Source organism: Cibotium barometz, chromosome 4 (assembly GCF_041138505.1).
Source record: "Cibotium barometz isolate CiBa-2024 chromosome 4, ASM4113850v1, whole genome shotgun sequence".
Classification (NCBI taxonomy): domain Eukaryota; kingdom Viridiplantae; phylum Streptophyta; class Polypodiopsida; order Cyatheales; family Cibotiaceae; genus Cibotium; species Cibotium barometz.
Window position 1 is genome coordinate 29,008,463 of NC_141049.1, and position 19,569 is coordinate 29,028,031.

General features: G+C 43.3%; 3 protein-coding genes across 3 annotated transcripts; 2 read left to right on the forward strand and 1 right to left on the reverse strand.

Moving 5' to 3' along the window:
- Positions 1-4,093: 4,093 nt before the first annotated feature.
- LOC147639127 (uncharacterized) lies at positions 4,094-11,719 on the reverse strand (the record flags this gene model as incomplete). Its single annotated transcript, XM_086793497.1, is given in 6 exon segments — positions 4,094-5,122; positions 7,507-7,518; positions 7,604-8,148; positions 8,151-9,152; positions 9,155-11,548; positions 11,551-11,719. Coding segments are annotated over 6 exon segments (5,151 nt in total), but the record flags the coding sequence as incomplete, so codon positions are not given.
- Positions 11,460-16,031, forward strand: LOC147639128 (flavonoid 3',5'-hydroxylase 1-like). The gene is made up of 4 exons (XM_086787689.1): positions 11,460-12,265; positions 12,365-12,445; positions 14,910-15,619; positions 15,722-16,031. Exon 3 carries the CDS (start codon positions 15,346-15,348, stop codon positions 15,571-15,573), a length of 228 nt encoding a protein of 75 aa, XP_086643815.1. The 5' UTR covers positions 11,460-12,265; positions 12,365-12,445; positions 14,910-15,345; the 3' UTR covers positions 15,574-15,619; positions 15,722-16,031.
- LOC147639129 (uncharacterized) lies at positions 12,430-14,012 on the forward strand. The gene is made up of 2 exons (XM_086793509.1): positions 12,430-12,445; positions 12,541-14,012. The coding sequence occupies exons 1-2, from the start codon at positions 12,430-12,432 to the stop codon at positions 14,010-14,012; spliced, it is 1,488 nt and encodes a 495-aa protein (XP_086649635.1).
- Positions 16,032-19,569: the final 3,538 nt, after the last annotated feature.

Below are 19,569 nucleotides of genomic sequence, written 5' to 3' on the forward strand. Positions count from 1 at the left end.
CCATCACACGAAGGACCATCTCTTATTACCCCATCTTTTGGCAAAGGAGCATTTTGGTATGGCAGCGAAGTGACGACACGACAAACGAGCTACTGCACCCACATAGGGAAGTTGCAATTTGCAGCTCTAAGAAGGCAAGACCCAATCACATAGGTGCCTTTGGCAAGGCTAAGGTAAACTCTTGAATTAAACAAGTGTTCACGTAAGGAAAGGGCCACAGAAACCTTAACGCGTAGAATATGCAAGAGCATTGAAAGCAAGAAGCGGGAAACCTAAAGCCACGTGAGGCCTGACACATGACACACATGCCTAGGGCAAATGGCGGGCATGCAATGTCGCAACACCCATACCGGGGCCATATGCTCTCCTCCCAAAGAGGTTGATGAGAATAGGGAGGATGGCCCCAGTGGGTGACAGAACAATCACAAGTAAGTGGCCCTTTTCATTTCAAGCATGCGGTAGGAGAGCCCACCACACTAGTGAGACGGACGCACCTGGCCACCTTGTGAACAGCCTCTCCGATTTTGAAGATGAGGAATAGTACTCCAAACGGCTCAGGGTTACGACATTTATCAACCTAGCCTAGCCGGAGGCGCATTGCGATTTGCAACATCAACCTTTGGGGCGGGCTTTCAATTAAGCGGTGCCGCCGCTGCCAGCACAACCAATGGAGTATTAATATCACGGAGTAGTGCTATCCGCGTGACTTGGGTATTGGAACTTGGGTCAGGACTCAGGAGCAAGTCAGGAGTCTGAATGGTTGCTCAACTCTGTTAGTACGTGCAGCAGTAATAGCCGGAGGGTTAAAAGGGTGAACTGCAGAGCACCGATTTGTAGGTACCTTGAAGTTCAATTCTTAAGGAAGAAAAATGATAAATAGAAGAGACCTTCACAAGAGCTGAACAATTAGGCAACGGCAGTATGTCGTCACTAATACGCACAACAAAGTTGAACTGTTGAAGCCTGTATTCGCGCAGCGCTGTAACAACAGTATGTCGTCACTAATACGCACAACAAAGTTGAACTGTTGAAGCCTGTATTCACGCAGCGCTGTAACAACAATATGTCGTCACTAATGTTCTCAACGCGTGCAGAGCCTGGCTGGTCATTCACAAAGCGACCTGGACCCTTGAGAAGGCTTTGAAGATTGGGCATGGGAATGGTCTTTGTCCCCGCTGTAAAACCAAGCTGGAAACTGTCCTCCATCTTTTTTTCTCTTGCCCAAACACTAGACAATTCTTGAATGTTCTGAACAAGGCCTTTATGAAAATTAGGAACACCCCTCTCAGTTGGAAAGAAGTCCTCCTAGGAGAATATCACTCTCTGGACCCCTTAACGTGGCAGTCCGTCAGAATTCTATTTCTATGGCATGTATGGAATCAACGGAATGAAGCGCTGTATGAAATCAAATCTAATCACCACTTTTATCTCTTTCTTGACAGTGTACTCAAGCTAATCCACCAGCTTCAGCCAAGTGGTGTACCTATGGAGGTGGATCGTTGGCAGGACCTACCTTGGAGGAAATGGAAGAAATTTCACGGCTCCTCGCATTGCAAAACAAAGGAAACCATGCTACAAGGATTGGATCTGGAATGTCAAAGAAGGCTTCAGCACTCCAATTACTACATGCAGGCATCAGAAAGTTTCCATGGGGTCCCTTAAACCCGCACGGACTCAATCTACTGCACATGATGTTTTCTCAGCCCCTCTCCGGGAATAGAAGACAGTCAAGCTTCAACTGGGGCTGGCTGGCCACTGCCAAAGTTCTTCAGGCTGTTCATCAAGATTTGTTTCATGAACCGGTTCATCAAAGTTTTACTGTTTCAGTTTTGCTGCATATGTCTTAGAAGTTTCAGAGTTATTCCCATTTTCTGTAGGGAAGACAATATTAGGTAATTTGGGAAAAATCTCACATTTTGGGAATCAATTACTCCATATAGTTTTGGATATATCTTAAACATACTAACTCCAAATTTGTCGGAGATCATAGATTTAGATTCTACTCTTCAAGATCTTTCCGATGATATGTCACATGAGGGGGTTTTGACAAACTTTTGGACAAGTTCACCATGCTCCCATTTTTCAAATGGGAATGGGATTTTTTCCAAATTATCTAATATGGTGCCTGGGTTTAACAGTTCGCAGTGTCTCCCCATGGACCTTCCGCATGGGGACTTGTAACCACACCTTTTTTTTTTTGGTTAAAACAACTGAATATATTAAAAAAGGGTAAGGTTACAAGTTCCCATGAGGAAGGTCCATGGGTAGACGCCTCGGCGGACTGTTAGACCTTGCAGGTGAAGGGGAAAACTTTAAACCTACTTGCCGCTAGAAACAGAACTCAACCAGTAAAACAACACTTGAAACAGAGTTTGATGAACCGGTTAAAGAACCTCGACATTATGAACAAAATGCAACTAGACTGGCTTTTATTCACTGAGGGGGGCTGATAAAACTAAGCCCTGGAGGGAATAAGACACTCCTCATAAGCTTTCCGAAGCCTGGATGTAGAAATCGGAGTGCTGCAGCCTTCTTTGGCATTCGTGAGCCAGACCTTGAAGCATGCTTTCCTTTCTTTTGCACTGCGCGGACACGTGAAATTTTCTCCATTTTCTCCATGGTAGGTCCTGCCAACGATCAACCTCCATAGGAGCCCCTCTAGGTTGCAGCTGCTGTACAAGCTTGAGAGTGCTGTCAAGAAAAAGAAAAAAGTGTTGATTAGTTTTTGTAGCGAAAAGAGCTTCATTACGTTGATTCCAGACATGCCATAAAAGAAGAAATCTGACGGAATGCCAAGTAAAGGGGTCAAGAGTGTGACATTCTCCGAGGAGGACTTCTTTCCAACTGAGAGGGGTGTTCCTGATTTGCATAAAAGCTTTGTTAAGAACACTTAAGAATTGACTCGTGTCTGGGCAGGAGAAGAACAGATGGGGGACAGTTTCAAGCTTGGTTTTGCAGCGGGGACAGAGACCATTTCCATGTCCAATCTTCAAAGCCTTGTCCAGGGTCCAGGTCGCTTTATGAATGACCAGCCAGGCCAAAAGGGCATGTTTCCTTTCTTGATGCTTATTCCAACCAAAGACCATCTATTGTTAAGTTTGAGGACAAGTTTGCCTCTATGAAAATCATTAGGCAACTTGCCGAGGTTGCTGGACCACCCCCACAAGATGGCTTTAGAAAAGTTTTTGCAGTCACAAATAGGCCCCGGGGGAATGAAAACATTGAGAGAATTACACCTCTGCATGACAAGTTCAATGCCACCCCGGGGGCAGGCTGAATTTGTTACTGATTTGATCCCTGGTTAACATTCCGGAAGAATCACATAAGTCACCCCACACCTTAATCCCAGCTTTGAAACAAGAAAGGCTGGTCTGGACCAGATCGTCAGAAATCGGAGCTATAAGATGGCCAAACCAAACCGAGTCAGCAGCATAGGCATACCTCCCTCTCTTAGTGTAAGTTTGGAAGCAAAAAAGTTTTTTATATTTCATCCAAGACTCCCACATCCTGCAGCAAAGTTTGCTACCTATAGGGGAGAGACAGGCCTTCGAAAACAGAACTTCATTGATCGAGAACCCCTTCCATTATCTCTTACCTTTGAGCCAAAATTTCCCAACATCTCTTTTGATCAAGTCAGCCCAAACATCATTGGAAAAGATGGCCCTTTGCACCCATTTAGCCGCGAGTTTTTCAGCCAGCAACCCAATATCAATAATGCCAAGACCCCCTTGCTCTTTATCTAAGAAACAAACCTTGAAAGCAACTTTGCTGATCCTCTTCCTGTCAAGGGACCCTCCCCACAGATAATTACCCAAGATGGAGTTTAGGGATTGAAGTTGGGTCTCTGACGGCCTCCAACAGGCCAGGAAGTAAACGACGGAGGGGATGATGAAGTGATTGAGGACAAAGGCTCTAGAGGCAACCCCTGTGTTAATGTGGCTCCATTTCTTGACCTGCATCTTAATTTTATTAAGCACATAGTCCCACCTTTGTTTAGCAGAGATGTTAAAGCCCATAGGGATACCTAGCAGTCTGAACACGACACCCTCGGGGATAATCTTACAGCCAGCGCAAGAATCGAAGGAGGGGGCCCTCATTCTAACACTCTGAAGCTAGTTTTGGAGTGGTTTATTTGAGAGCCACTGGCCAGGCAAAAGGTTTCAAGGCAGGACATGAAGTGGGCAGCCGTCTGCACTTCATTCCGAAGCAGCACATTTGTGTCATCAGCAATAAGTTGAAGGCATAAAGGGTTAGGCCTGTTGGGAATCTCAATACCCTTAATATTGTTGCTGGCTATTTCCTTGTTAACCAACCAACCAAGAGCATCAGCAACAATGGCAAAAAGAAGGGGGGAGAGGGGACAACCTTGCCTAATTGATTTCCTAAGAGGAAAGGCTTCAGTGAGAGACCCATTGACAGCAACCTTGGAAGACGCATTGCCCAGTAAAGTTTGGACATACTTAATGAACTTCCTGTTGAGGCCAATATCCTGAAGGGATTGGAAGAGGAAAGACCAATCAATTCTATCATAGGCTTTATCAAAATCAATTTTGAGGAAGATGTAGTTCTGCCCAGAGTTTTCAGCATGCTCCATGCCCTCCCAAAGGCTAATAATAGCATCAAGAATATATCTACCCCTGATGAAACCCTTTTGTTCTTTGAGGATCCATTCGTCCATATAGGGATTGATTCTACTAATAGTGAGGATATGCGCATAGACTTTGTAGAGGGAGGAGAGACATGTTATGGGTCTCCAGTTTCCAAGATCTTCTTTCTCATCTTTTTTATGGATCAGTTTGATGATCCCCATATTGGTCCTTTCAGCCAAACCTCCTTTCTTCATGGCTTCCCTCCAGATGTTTAGGATGTGAGGGGTCAGCTCATCTTTAAAAGCAAGAAAGAATTCATTAGGAATCCCATCTTCACCCGGAGATTTCCTCTTTTTGAGATGAGAGATAGCCTCCTTGACCTCCTTCTCAGAGAATGGAGCGTCAAGCTTAAGAGCTAAAGCTGGGTTGACGACCTTTTTCCTAATGAGAGCAATCTTGGCTCTAGCAGCAGTAACTTCCTGAGAGGGAGGCTGAGCTGTGGAGAACAAGTTAGAAAAGTGCTCCTTGATGGCCTGCAAGTTTTCCACATCATCGGCAGAGCGGAAAGACCATTGGGCTTCTTGACCATAGGAATAAGATCCCTAACTTTTTTCCTTTTGAGGAGGGCAAACATCTTAGGGTGAGGTGTGTCAATTTTTCCAGCCCACGCCTCTCTGTACCACAATCTGGTGGCCTTAGCTGCCAACATCTCCTCAAGTCTGAGTTGATTCTTAAGATCGATCAAGGATTGATCTACAACTCCTTTTTTAGAAAGATATAAGTCCTGGATCTGGTTCCTGATCTGGACTCTCCGATTCAGCCGAATCTAAAGAACTTTAAGCTTATGTTCCTTGCAGATAGAATGAACCTTACTGACAAGACATTCCCATCTCTTGGAGGGGGAGGAGAAAAGACTGAAGGCCTCAGTGATGGAGCCTTTAATCATTTGCTGGATACAAGGAAGACGAAAGAGAGAAGGGTCCAGATGAGGCCACCCCGCTCTCCCTTTGGCCTGGCCTATACACAGCTTGCAAATCAGAGGGAGGTGATCAGAGATGGTCAGGGAGGAATCCGTAGTGCAGCTGATCTTTAAGCACATATCAGTCAAGCTACCCGAGGCATACAGTCTGTCCAATCTCGCAGCTCTGTGAAAGGAACCTTTTTGGTTGTTAGACCAGGAAAATCCAGTTTTAATAGAAAGGTCCGAAAGATCTTTATCAACTTTGAGCAACTCCCATTGAACCTTTTCCTGACCATTGATGGTTCTACCCAGAAACCTATTTCTGTCTCCCTGGGATTCAACCATGTTAAAATCACCAACGAGCAGCATGGGGCCCTCAATCTCAATGATCGACTGCCAGGTTGACGCTCTTAAGTTAGCCAAGCACGGGGCATAAATAGAAACAAGAGTGCAGTTGAAAGGATTGCCCAGTCTTACCGCAGTCCAACAGTGATTGACATCAGACCAAGCATCTAAAATAGTATGTTCCCACTTCGTGTGAATGCCTATAGCTGCCCCACCTCTCCCAGAGTGATGGTTGGTAAAAAACCACCGAGCATTATTGGAGATTCTTTGAAGGTTCATATGAAGCTAAGGACCCCCTATTTTAAGCTCTTGAAGACAAAGAAGGTCAAAATCAAAGGCTAAGTCCTTTAACCAGTTATTGATGGCTAAAGCCCTTTCTGGGTTCGTAAGCCCTTTACAGTTGAAGGATAGCAATTTACTAGACATCATTTTTTAATGGTTTTGGAAGGTTTACCCGCGGACACGGAGGTTCTAAGGGCTTCTTGACTTTTATCCTTTTTCCTCTTCATTTTAGAACCCAAGAGAAGGGGAGAGAAGTCACCCTCCTCGTGATGTTTCATGAAGAAGATGCTGCACCTTTTTTTAATATATTCCTCTGTTTTAACTTTTTAAAAAAAATGTCGTCACTAATACGCTAGAGTCTTGTGACCACTGCATAAATTTGGTAACCACCTTGTAACCAAAGGCCAAAAAAGTTACCAATTATAACCCGAGCTCCAATTGGGGTTACCATTTGGTAACTTGGCTTGGGGATCGAGTTACATAATGGTAACTCAAGGTTTCAAATAAGCTACCATTTGGTAACTTATATTTTTGGAATAATTACCATTAAAATATATATATATATATATATATATATATATATATATATATATATGGAACTTCTAACCGGGCAGGCCAATATACTTTGGCTTTGAAGTTTGAATTCACTAAATTAATTTAACTTCATATTTGTGAAACTTCAAACGATGCAATTTGAAAACCCTCAGTTTCGTAAAAGAGCGCCATCAACCTTGCGAGCTCTTTCCCTCTATTTCTCTGCAAGCTGCGCATGACCTCAGCCCTCACCCTCCTGTATTCTACGATCCCACCTTTGCCAGGCGCCCTCTATTTCTCTGCAAGCTGCGTATGACCTCAGCCCTCACCCTCCTGTATTCTACGATCTACCCAGAGTCCACCTCCGTCTCAACTCTCAACGTGTGCACCTTTACCAGGCGCCCTCGAGTCTCGACCTTGCTAGGTACATTGCTCTTATTTCTCCTAAATTCTAATTCTTATTCAAAAGCTTATGTGATGTTTGCCTGTCAACAACAGTGTGTAAAGTGTTTGTTTTTTTTCTTTTTGAAACATAGCTATGTCCATCCTTGTCAATATTTTGCTTTCTTTATTTTTGAAACATACCATTAACATTACAGTGTGTTTGCTTTTTTAATTTCTGAAACATAGTAATGGTAAGTCCCTATCAACCTTATGTTTTGCTTTCTTTTTTAACATTGGTATGCACATTGCATATCAATCGCATATCAATCAGGCAAGCATCATATTTAACAAAAAGAAAATAAATAGGGAGGTATTGGCTATTATTTCTTGTTGGAGCACTCTACATATTACCTTTGATTTTATCTATAAACACCATCAAAAGTAGCATGACATAAGTAGTACAAGAGGGAAGCTTTACTAGGCTTTAACCAACGAGGACATTACATACAGTTGATTGTTGGCCATAGTAGTGAATTATTAGTGGTCGTGCACCATTTGTGTAGTAGGGGTCATATGACATGAGGTTGCCATCCGCAACATCAAAATAGGGATAGCCATGTGCTATGAAGGAGAACGCACAAGGCTTGCAAGAGAGGGTGAGCGGGTGTAGCGGCCAACCCTGACATGAGCTCCATCTGAGGGGGTCATCAGAGGTGCAGAGAGTTGCCACTTGAAGGACCTGCAACATCTTAACCCTCCAAGTCCCATCTGATATGGCAGGGTCGGGAATGTCGGCCACTCTGCCTTTCTTGATCATCTGCCTTACCCAGCCCACCAAATTCCCCCCTTCAACCTCCTTGAAATCTGCCCCTGTTGGCTCCTTACCTGTCAAGAGCTCAAGCAAGATCACCCCATAGCTGTACACATCCCCCTTTGTTGTGGACCTCCAGCTTTGCCCATATTCAGGAGGTATGTAACCAAAAGTCCCTGCAATGTCAGTGCTGACATGGGTCTCACATGCACTAATGAGGCGTGCCAACCCGAAATCTGCCACTTAGGCTCGAAGTCAGCATCTAGAAGTATGTTGCTTGCCTTCACATCCCTGTGGATAATATGTGGGATGAATCCATGGTGCAGAAAGGCCAGCCCCCGTGCTGCACCCGAAGCAATCTTGAACCTCTTGCCCCAATCCAAGACTTCCAAGGCATCAGCTCTGTTTCTGAGCCATAGATCTAAGCTTCCATGGATCATGTAATCATAGACAAGGAGCTTCTCATCCCCAAATGAGCAATAACCCAAGAGGGGAACTAGGTTTCTATGCTTCACCTTGCCCAGTGTCTCCATTTCAGCTAAGAATTCTCTATTTCCTTGCATGCCTTCTGGCCCCAGCTTCTTGATGGCAACCGTTCTCCCATCTGGAAGCACAGCTTTGTACACTGTGCCAAACCCCCCATCTCCAATGATGTTGGCCTTGCAGAAGTTATTGGTGACACGGAGAATGTCGGCAAGAGTGAGCCTCAGAAGAGGCCTCTCAAACATGGCAACGTTGATGCTGAGGGGCTCCTTCTGCATCTTGCTCGCAAGCAAGCACATGTTGGGATCCAAGGGCCTATTCAACTTCTTATTCTCATCTGCCAACTCCGATGCAACCTCTTGCTTTAGCATCCTCCATCTAGCTAAGACAAACATCAAGCATAGGACTGCAATGGTGCTGCCCACTGCAATGCCAAGGATGGCACCTGTGCTCAAGAGCGGGGTGGATGGCTGGCTGTTCCCTTGGCACCCAACATCAATGACATTACCACACAATGCTTCATTTGCTGCAAAAGATCCAGCACTGAAATTCTTGCAAATTCCACTATAAGGGATTTCCCCAACCAGCTCATTGCTAGAAGCATTGAAGTACTCCAGCTCTGTGAGGCTACAGAGATCCAAAGGGATAGGCCCATGTAGCTGGTTCCCAGACAAGTCTAGATACAGAAGCTGAGAAAGGGCTCCAATCTTTGCAGGGATGTTGCCATTCAAACCATTATGATGCAGATCAAGATAAGTTACCCGCTTAAATTCCCAATTTCTTCAGGAATGGGTCCACTTAAGGCGTTACAGCTGAGATTAAGTATACCCATCTCCTGCCATACTGATTCTTCAGATAACAAAATCTCAAGACCACCATCAAGCTGATTTCCCTGGAGATACAGGCCAATTATACTGCTCAGCTCCACCCATGCCAGGGGTATCTCACCTGCGATTCCATTCTGGCTCAAATCTAGATGTTGAAGTGCTGCCAGCTTCCCTAGCTCACTAGGTAGAGGGCCAGTCAGCCTGTTTCCAGAGAGGTTCATGCTAACCAAGCTGTGTAGTTCACTGAACACTGGAGGAATTTCACCCGTGAGCTCATTGAAGGCTAGATTTAGGCCTTGAAGCTTCTTCAAGCCTCCCAGCTGCTCTGGCAGGCCCCCACTTAAAAGATTACTGGACAGATCAACATTTGTTAAGTTGGTCAAATGTGCCATGTGCAGTGGTATGGCACCAGAAAACTGATTTTGATTCAAGTACAGTTCCACCACCATAATGCAATCCCCAATGGATGCCGGTATGCTCCCTGACAAAGAGTTCCAAGAGAGATCAAAGTAGCCATGGTGTTGCACATAGCTTGAGGTTGGGATTGAGGTCTGCTGGAACCCAAAGCAAACCTCCGGTGGGATAGGGCCAGAGAGGCTGTTATGTGAAAGAACTAGGCATTCCAGATTGATTAGTTTCCCAATATGTCTTGGGATTAGCCCTGATAGCTGATTAGATCCAAGATCAAGAGTTGTGAGCTGCACACAATTGAACAGCTCTGCTGGGATGAAGCCTTGGAGGCGGTTTCCATGCAAAAAAAGCACTTGCAAGTTCACAAGCTTACCAATTTCCTTCGGGATGACACCCTCTAGTTGGTTGAAGCTCAAGCCTAGATGCTGCAAAGGCATGAGGTTACCCACGAGAGGGGGCAATTCACCCACAAGGTAGTTGTTGCTGGCCTCAAACCCAAGCAGGGTAGTGGAGCTCCACAGCTCATCTGGTATGGACCCTGTGAAATTATTGGATGCAAGCTCAATAATGACGAGAGGAAGTGTTGCAAAGTAGGCAGGAATAGTGCCAGCAAGCTGGTTGTTGTCCAAATGTAATTCAGTGAGATTTGTGCAGTCCCTGAATGTGTCTGTGAGGGTGCCCATGAAGCTGTTGCCTTGCAAAGACAGATTCTGAAGGGCTCTGGCATTGCAGAGCTCTGATGGAATAGGGCCAGTGAGCTGATTATCCTCAACAGATAGTGACGTGAGTGAAGAGCAGTTCCCAAGCTCAGGGATGAGCCTTCCAGTCAAGCTGTTGGAGCCAACCAGAATGTTATACACAAACTTCCAGCTCCCCAGCCATGGCGGAAGAGGGCCACTGAGCTTGTTTCTCTCAACTGAGAAGGCAATCAGGGATTGAAGATTTCTTAATGAGTCTGGTATTGGGCCAGAGAGAGCATTGAATGACAGCATGAGGGTCGCCAAGTTGGTGCAGTTGCCCAACCCAGATGGGATGGACCCATTTAGGAGATTGTTGGACATGGAGAGTATCCTCAGATTCCTAAGGTTTCCAATGCTCTCTGGCAATGGTGATGCGATGATGTTGCTGGAAAGTTCTATCTTCTCCAGACTATAGAGCTGGCCAAGCCCATCAGGCAGAGGCCCTGTCAGATTATTGTCTGAAGCAGACAAGCTCATCAGGTTTCCTATGGCGCCTATTTCCACTGGCAGATGGCCGATCAACTTATTATGATTGAGAATCAAATCAGTCAAGCTCTTCATCTTGCCAATCTCTGCAGGTATGGAGCCATCGATGGAGTTGTTACTCAAGTCCATGTACTGCAAGCTGGTCAGATTCCCAAGCTCAGGTGGAAAAGTAGAGGAGATAATGTTGTTACTTAAGTCAAGTATGAGCAGATGAACAGCTTGGCCCAGCTCAGGAGGAAGGCTAGTGAAGCTGTTGGAGCTCAAGTCAAGGAATGTGAGCTTTTCAAGGTGATCAATTTCAGGAGGGATGGGGCCTGTCAAGGAGTTTGATTCCAGATCTAGGCTTTGCAAGTGTGCTAGGGAGCCTATTTGGGGAGGGAGGTTACCACCAAAAGAGTTGAAACCTAAGGCTAACTGCTTCAAATTCATGAGATTGCCTATTTGGGAAGGGAGTTCACCTGAGAGGAGGTTTTGGCTCAGATCAAGGTTCTCTAAATTGATCAAATTGAAGATCGTAATGGGGACCTCTCCTGTGATGCTGTTGAAGCTAATGTTTAAGGACTGTAAGCTGACTAGATTTCCAAGCTGTGGGGAGATGGTGCCCTTGAGCTGCATTCCATACAGCTGGAGAGAGGTTACAGTTGGGCATGTGCACGCCACCCCAGTCCACGCACATGGAGTTGTTGAGCTTTGACCCAATTTGTCAAAGCCTCAGCTTGCTGCAGGTTTGCTTTGAAGGCTAGGAGAGCCTCCATCTCTAATTCTCCTCCTTGAACCAAGAGAGCTGATAGAATGCAGACAAAAAAAGCAAAGGCAAGAAGTTTGAGAAAATTTGAAGCAAGGGAGATTCTAGTTGTATGCCTTGTGTGTGTGTGTGTGTGTGAGAGAGAGAGAGAGAGAGAGAGAGGATCCCTTAGGTGGGCATATCAGATGGGAGTACTCTCTGTCGAGATGGTTCATCCTCCACTCATCACATTTTGCACCATGATCGACACACAATCAGAGACCTAGAGTCCACATTCATGTCTGACAGTTTGTATACTGCATGAGCAGGCCGGATCCAGCACTCATGGAGATCGCTATACTTAGGGTATATATAAGATATGATCTTTTCCGCGAGAGCGAGAGAGAGAGAGAGAGAGAGAGAGAGAGAGAGAGAGCTACTGCACATCCTGGGAGGTACTAGAACATGTGTGCATACATTCATAACCTCCTGCAAGATATACTATCTTCCCTACTGAACGTATATAGATACTTCTGGTGATCTGGCGCATCAACACGGCTCACACTGATTTGACATACTGTCTTACATGGTGCTCATATATGTCTGCCAGGTCTATGGTGAAGTGGATGGTGGGGGTAGGCTCAAAGGATACCATGTGAGGAGCTGAAGAAGCTTATGATAGTGATAGGTATGTATGGTCTAGTCCTATCGAGTGAAGCATAATTAAATGCTTGCATGAAATATTGATAAGATAAAAAAACTAAGTTTTTTATCACAAAATGTGCAGGTGACCCTCTTATGGTTCTTTGAAAGATTCATGTTTTGCGTGAGAAGATATCTGCATAAGAAGATATGGCTGGAAGCAAAGGTAATCATGCTTTAACTTTGACCAGCCTGCTGCCTCTTGTGTCTTGTCTACCGTTTTTTTTGTGTTTGCATATTTATGTAGAATCTTGTCAACAGGAACTTTTAAACAATTGAATTTGAAGAGCTGGATTTTAGCACGCTCACCTCTAGTCCCTTCGGAGGTGCAAAAATCTGAGCAAGATGCACGACGCAATCAAATGTTTGCAGAGTTATTTGGAGAAATGTCATCTACTTCCGAAGGGAACGATGAGCTTTTGGCTGAGATAGAAGAAAGTAATGAAGCCACAGAAGCTAGTACCTCAAAGCCAAAGGTTGGATCAAAAAGAAAGTTCAGAGACTCCTGGAGGTTTTTTCACGGTTGGGTGCTGCCAGATTCCAAAAATGGTGAATTAGTTGTGAAATGCCAGGTCTGTATAGCAGCAAAGAAAAGAAACAAATTTGCAACCACAGGATCAGATGTTATGCACCTTGCAGCATTCAGAAAACATGAAAGTACGAATCAGCACCAAAGTGCCGAGAGGATAAAAGAGAAACTTCTAAAAAGTGGAGGACAAATAGTTGGAGCAATGGATACAGGCTTGCAAAGAAGTGGGGAAGTTTACAGGTCTCAAGTCATAAGTGTTATGCAGGCAGTTTACTATAAAGCTTTAGAAGGAAAGAGCTTGCATGGTATCCCAAGGCTTATAGAATTCTTAAGATTCATGCAGACACCTTTTATCCCTATTAGTGATAGTTATGGGACTTATGGAAATGCTATGGCTGCAAGGGAGATGCTACAGGCTATCTGTGATTATGTAAGAGGTGAATTACTAACAAAGCTGAGAAGAAGTCAATTTTTCTCTTTGTCCATCGATGAAAGCACAGATCGACGCCTGGAGAAGCACTTGATTGTTTATGTGACTTACTTAACATCACAACTTGAGGTTGAGGTGAATTTTTTGCAGCTATTGGAAATAGAACAGGCTGATGCTGAAACAATTTACAATAGCATCGTTAAGCTCTTCAAGGATTTGAAGCTCGACACAAGAAGATTTGTCGCCATTGCCACTGATGGTTGTAGCACCATGACAGGGAAGAAAACAGGTGTAGTGGCTAGATTGAAAAGGTTGTTTCCCTCTCTAATTGCTGTTCATTGCATTGCACATAGAGAGGCATTAGCTGCCAAAGATGCTGTTGATCAATTTCTAGAATTGGAGTATATGGACAAATTAGCAGGAAAAGTATACACTTGGCTGGGAAAATCTAGTAATCGACATGCTGAATTTTCAAAGCTTTTGAAAGAGTTTCAAGTCCATGACTTGAAAATTCTACAACTTCACAGTGTTCGATGGCTTTCAAGAGGTTTGGTTATGGCCAGAATTGTAGAGGTAATGCCAGCTATATTGGAACTTTGGAAAGCAAATAATCATCCAGATTATGGGAATATGCTGCTTTATCAAGTTCAGTTTTTATTTCACTACCTTGCTGATGTTTTGGAGCAATTGAACATACTGAGCAAAGTTTTTCAGGAAAACATCGTTGATGTTTCAACGCTTGGAGCAAAGTTTCAAAAAACCAAAAACATATAACAAACCAGGTACTTGGACCCGCAAAGTGAGTTTGCCAAAGACTCAATGAGGCTTAATAAATTCATGAAGGGCACAAGCTCCATTGGATTCATGGGGTTTGAAACATTAGGTGGCGACATTAAAAGTTTTCCCATCACCTGGAGATCAATACATGATCAGGTAACGGGAGAAAATGTTGAAAATGCTGAATCTGGATCACTTGAAGACTGTAAGAACATAGCAAAGCAACATGTGCAACGTCTTCTTCAAGCTTTAGACACTAGACTTGAGGACCTTGAAGTATTCAAGGCTATGAAATTTTTTGAGCCAGTTGGGTATCCAGATATTGCAGGAAGACGAGGTGAATCAACTTCTACATGGTTGAAGACTCTTTTCGAGCATTTTAGTGCTGGAGGAGCAGATTCCTCAACATGTTATGCTGAAAGAGAAGGCTTTGTGGAGACCTTGTACAATGCTTGTCCTCACAAAAGTATGCTTGGTGCCTGGAGATATTGCATTTCAGATGTGAGTTACTCAAAAGATGGGCTTCTAAAAGGAAAGTGGTTTGAAGACTTTCCTACAATAATGAGATTGTGGCAAAGGATTTTGGTTGTTCCGGTGAGTACGGCAACCTGTGAAAGAGGGTTTTGGAAACAAAATGAAGTGAAATCAAAGCTAAGAAGCGACTTGCATCTTGACACATTGGATGCTCATATGATGATTTCTATGACAAGGATTCCATACGAGAAGGTGGACTGGAAAAGAGTGGAACAAATATGGAAAGCGTTAAAGGAGCACGGGCGAAGGCCATGGTAGATAGCATGAGGAATCAGTTCAAGACATAAAACAATTCAAATTTTTGTATCTTTGCTTGAGTTATTTTGCTTCAACGTAACTCTAGCATCATTTTTTTTCCAGCAAGTTTGAAGCAAAATAACTCCAGCATCATTTTTTGTCGAGCAAGTTCTACATTGAACTACATACGAGGAGCTTAGAGGGAACAAACATCAAGTCTTCACGAACATAATAATTTTTGTGCATTTATCTGATTATTATTTTTTGTATGTAATGAGTCAGCTCCTTACCCAATGTATTATGTCTCACCCAATGTATTATGTGCTTACCATTCCACAGAACTTGTATCTCTTTTGAGCTTCTTTTTGTTGTCTCAAGATAATTTGATGCTCTTGGTTGTTGTTTTGTGCCACAATAATCTCGTGATTCACATCTATATATGACCTGAGCAATCCATGAGCGTTGCATTGTAGGGTATAGCCATTGTCAGCCTCTTATCTCCCTATTTCTACCTCTATGTTGAAATAGGGAGATAAGAGGGAGACAATGGCTATACCCTATGATGCTGCTCGGGGTGCCCAACGTGGGAGACTTCATCCCCACCTTGGCGTGGATGGATCTGCAGGGCTGGGAAAGGAGGATGAAAGCCGTGGGGAAGAAGATGCAGCAAGTGATGGGGAAGATTATCCAGCAGAGGAGGAGGGCTGAGAACTACGTGAGGAGTGGGCCAGATCGCCTTGAGGATCTGTTGGACGTGTTGCTGGAGGTGGTGTCAACTGAGGCGTAGAAGGCCAATTCTAAAGTGCAAATAACCGACAACAGCAGTCATAATGGTAAGATTACTAGAAGCTGGAGTTGTAAACTTGTATATGACTGTAGATTAGTGAATTTCTATCAATTACACCTGATGCAATCGCGGCTTGTGTCTTTTACAGGATATGTACTTGGGGAGAGCTGGTACAATTTGTAGTGGACTGGGCTCTTGTTGAGTTGCTGCGACACCCCGAGGTTCTAAAGGGAGTGCAGGAGGAGCTAGATAGGGTGGTAGGAAGAGAGCAGCGAGCTGCCATACCTGCGGGCAGTGGTTCTGAAGGGAGTGTAGGAGGAGCTAGATAGGGTGGTTCCTGGTAGGAAGAGAGCGGCTGGTGGACAAGCTACCAAACCTGCAGGTAGGTTCCGAATGCACCCAATGGCACCTTTGCTAGTGTCATGGGAGCCTCGTAGGCTTGCACATGGTTGGCTATGATCAGGCCGGTATATGCGCCTATGTGAACAAGTATGCCATTGGCAGGGACCCCAACACGTGGGAGCAACCCCTCTCCTTCTAACCTGAGAGGTAATTTCTAGGTAGCAAAGTGGAGGAGACGGGCCACCATTTCCAGCTCGTGCACTTTGGCAGTGGTGGCAGGAGGTGTTGCTCAACTTGCATCTCTGCCGTAAACACGCACCAAAACAATTCTTCTCTGATTCTTCCCCTGTTTGGGCTGCACATTCATGGCCTTCACCTCATCAGCGTTTCCATCAACTTCATCATGTTCACGATTAATCCTCGAAACACTCCAGGATCACTCATAAACTGTGATTGCTTTTGTTTTTAATGGTAGGTGCATTCAAAGAATCCGTTCAATTAAGTGCTATGTTATGTTAAGAAAAGAGCTCTCATATTTATCTTTGATATTGTGTGAATTTGTCATTTGTTTTATGTCTTTTTGATTGTTAGTGTGTACCCAATACAAGTGCCTTTTTATTATGAATTGGTATGCTTGCAAGGTTAAGCAAAGAGGTGTCTTGTTTGTACTCTGAGTGTTTATTTTTTTAGAAGTTCTTTGTTGAGCTTGATTTGAATTAACCATAGAATGTTACAAACTGAGGCCGCAACTGATTCCTACCAAGGCTAGAAGAGATAGACAAAGTTTTTCTATGGAGTTCTACCAATCGAGGATAAAAGTGCTTTGAGTGTTTAGTGTATGCAAGGTTAGGAGGTTACATAATATTGAAATTGTGTAGTAATGTGTTTGATATGTTAAAGAAGATCGCTTAAGTCTCTCTTTTTCATGTTCCAGGTTGGTAAAAGACATCTTGAAGAATAAATTTTATCGACTACATTGAAGAGAGAGAGTGTGAGAGAGAGAAAAAAGGAGAAGAAGATAGAGAGTAGAGAAGAGAGAAGAACAAGAAGAGAAGAAGAATATAACTTTGAAGCTTTCTAGGAACACTCGTGACTCATGAGTCGTGAAGAGACCAAAGCGATCTATCATCTAACCAGAGAGAGAGAGAGAGAGAGAGAACCTGCACGGCAGGGAGTTTTACTAGTATAACTAAGACTAACATTGGATGGTTCATTGAAAGACGGAGAGCACATATTCTAGAGGGGCTAGGTAGAGAGTATAGGTAGGGCATAGGGCTGCCTATTTTAGGCAAGTTGAGCAAGAAGATTTGGAGCAAGCAAAACCAAATAAAAATTTTGAAACTCTATAAAATTTTCAAGTATACTATGCTTGAAGGTTTTGATTTTGTTACCACATGGTAACTGGAGGATTTGAATTAGTTACCATATGGTAACCAAAGGTTTTGAATTTGTTACCAGTGGTAATTTTAAAGAAATTTCAAATTTATGCAGTGCTTGTGACCCATCTGCAATATTTTGAAGATGGTTAAATCTAGGGAATAGTACTCCAAACCTCTAAAGTCTAGGCTCACGGTTATGACATTTATCAACCTAGCATAGCCGCAGGCGCACTGCGATTCGCAACATCAGCCTTGGGGGCGGGCTTTGAATTGGGCGGCGCCGCCGCTGCCGGCACAACCAATGGAGTATTAATATCACAGAGCAGTGCTATCCGCGTGACTTGGGTATTGGAACTTGGGTCAGGACTCAGGAGCGAGTCAGGAGTCTGAATGGTTGCTGAACTCTGTTAGTACGTGCAGCAGTAATAGCCGGAAGGTTAAAAGGGTGAACTGCAGAGCACCGATTTGTAGGTACCTTGAAGCTCAATTCTTATAAGGAAGAAAAGTGATAAATAGAAGAGACCTTGACAAGAGCCTGCAAACACAACGAAAGTTGCCGTCTCGTTGGACCCAGTTGACAACTCATCAGCAAATCAAATGTGATTTTATAACTAACATTACTGGCTGATGTGTGGAGTCTGGACTCTATTATGACAATCCCCATCATCAGGATTTGTCTTTGAACTGTTGTACTCCTTTTTACACTTACTGCTGCTGGCCGAACTGGTTAGGTTATGATGTAGCGCAGACTCCAAATTTTGAAAGCTCAATTCTTGCAAAACAACACGTACGTCGTAGAACAATTTATAGCTGTAACAATTAGGCCACGGCAGTATGTCGTCACTAATACGCACAACAAAGTTGAAGTGTTGAAGCCTGTATGCGCGCAGCGCTGTAACAACAGTATGTCGTCACTAATACGCTTGAGTCTTGTGACCCATCTGCACTATTTTACATGCCTTGGCATTACGTTCGTAGTTCCCCTGTCGTTGACTAATACAACAGTTTTTTGTTTTTGTTTTTCGGCCTCGGTTAGAGACTGGAGACTTAGAGACTAGAGACGAGCAAGCTCGTTCTGAGACTAACAGAGAAACGCTTTTAGTTAAGGTCAAAGACGAGTAAGCTTATTCTGAGACTCAAACAAAGAAACATTGAGGATTATCTTTTGTCTAGTTTTGGAATGTCAGTGTTTGGGAATCCGAGACTTATTTTTAGGAAATCTACACATTCTTGACTTATTTTTAGGAAATCTACACATTCTTTTTACTGTCGATCAAACCGAAAAACACATCCCTAGTGCGATACCTCATTCAATACCCTCGTACTAGTACTAACCCCCCCCACACACCCAAGTACTATCAAATTCTATAGTATTAAAGAGCATCAACAGGTACAAAATTTTGAGGAAATTTCATAAAAGTCACAAGACAACAATCTGAAGCTCCAAACATGTTTGCATATTAAAGTTGCCTAGAGATCAAGTTGCATATATTTGGATCTCCCAATGGAATACTCTTGAAAATCTTGCTAATACACATTCGAACCATCCCTTTTTTTTTTGCATGAACATGCATGTAAGTATCATTGACATATTTTAATGTATCCAAAATAGTACCTAATGCTCCAATTTTTTACACATATGCTTAGCATGTTGCTACATGTTCATATGACCGTCCAAAACCATAAGACTTGTTGTATTGGACTCTATAGTATTAAAGAGCATCAACAAGTATAACATTTTGCAAAAAATCAATAGAACTCACAAGGTAATAATTTGACTTCAAACAAGTATAAAGTTTTGAGAAAATTCCATAGAATTCACAAGGTAATAATCAGACTCCAAATATGTTTGCATAATAGTCGCCTAGAGATCAAGCGACATATATTTGGATCTCCCAATGATGGAATACTCTTGACAATTCTACTAACACACATTCAAACCATCTCGTTTTTTCTTGAACATTAATGCGAGTACCATTGACATATTTCAATATATCCAAAGAAGTGCCTAATGCTAAAAGTTTTTACACATATTCTTAGCATATTGCTACATGTTCATATGATGGTCCAAAACCGTAAGACTTATACTATCGTATTATATAATATTAAAGAGCATCAGCAAGTATAAGATTTCATAGAATTCACAAGTTCTATATGCTCTCACACATGCCTTACACCCTTACAAATTTTATATGTGTGTCTAGAGAACAAATAATTTCAATTGTGTATAGGAAAGAGATTTGAGTGCATAGCCATGTGATATACACACGTATCA

Coding starts and splice junctions, on each gene's coding strand:
- LOC147639128 (XM_086787689.1), top strand. CDS start 15,346: ATGATGCTGCTCGGGGTGCCCAACGTGGGAGACTTCATCCCCACCTTG.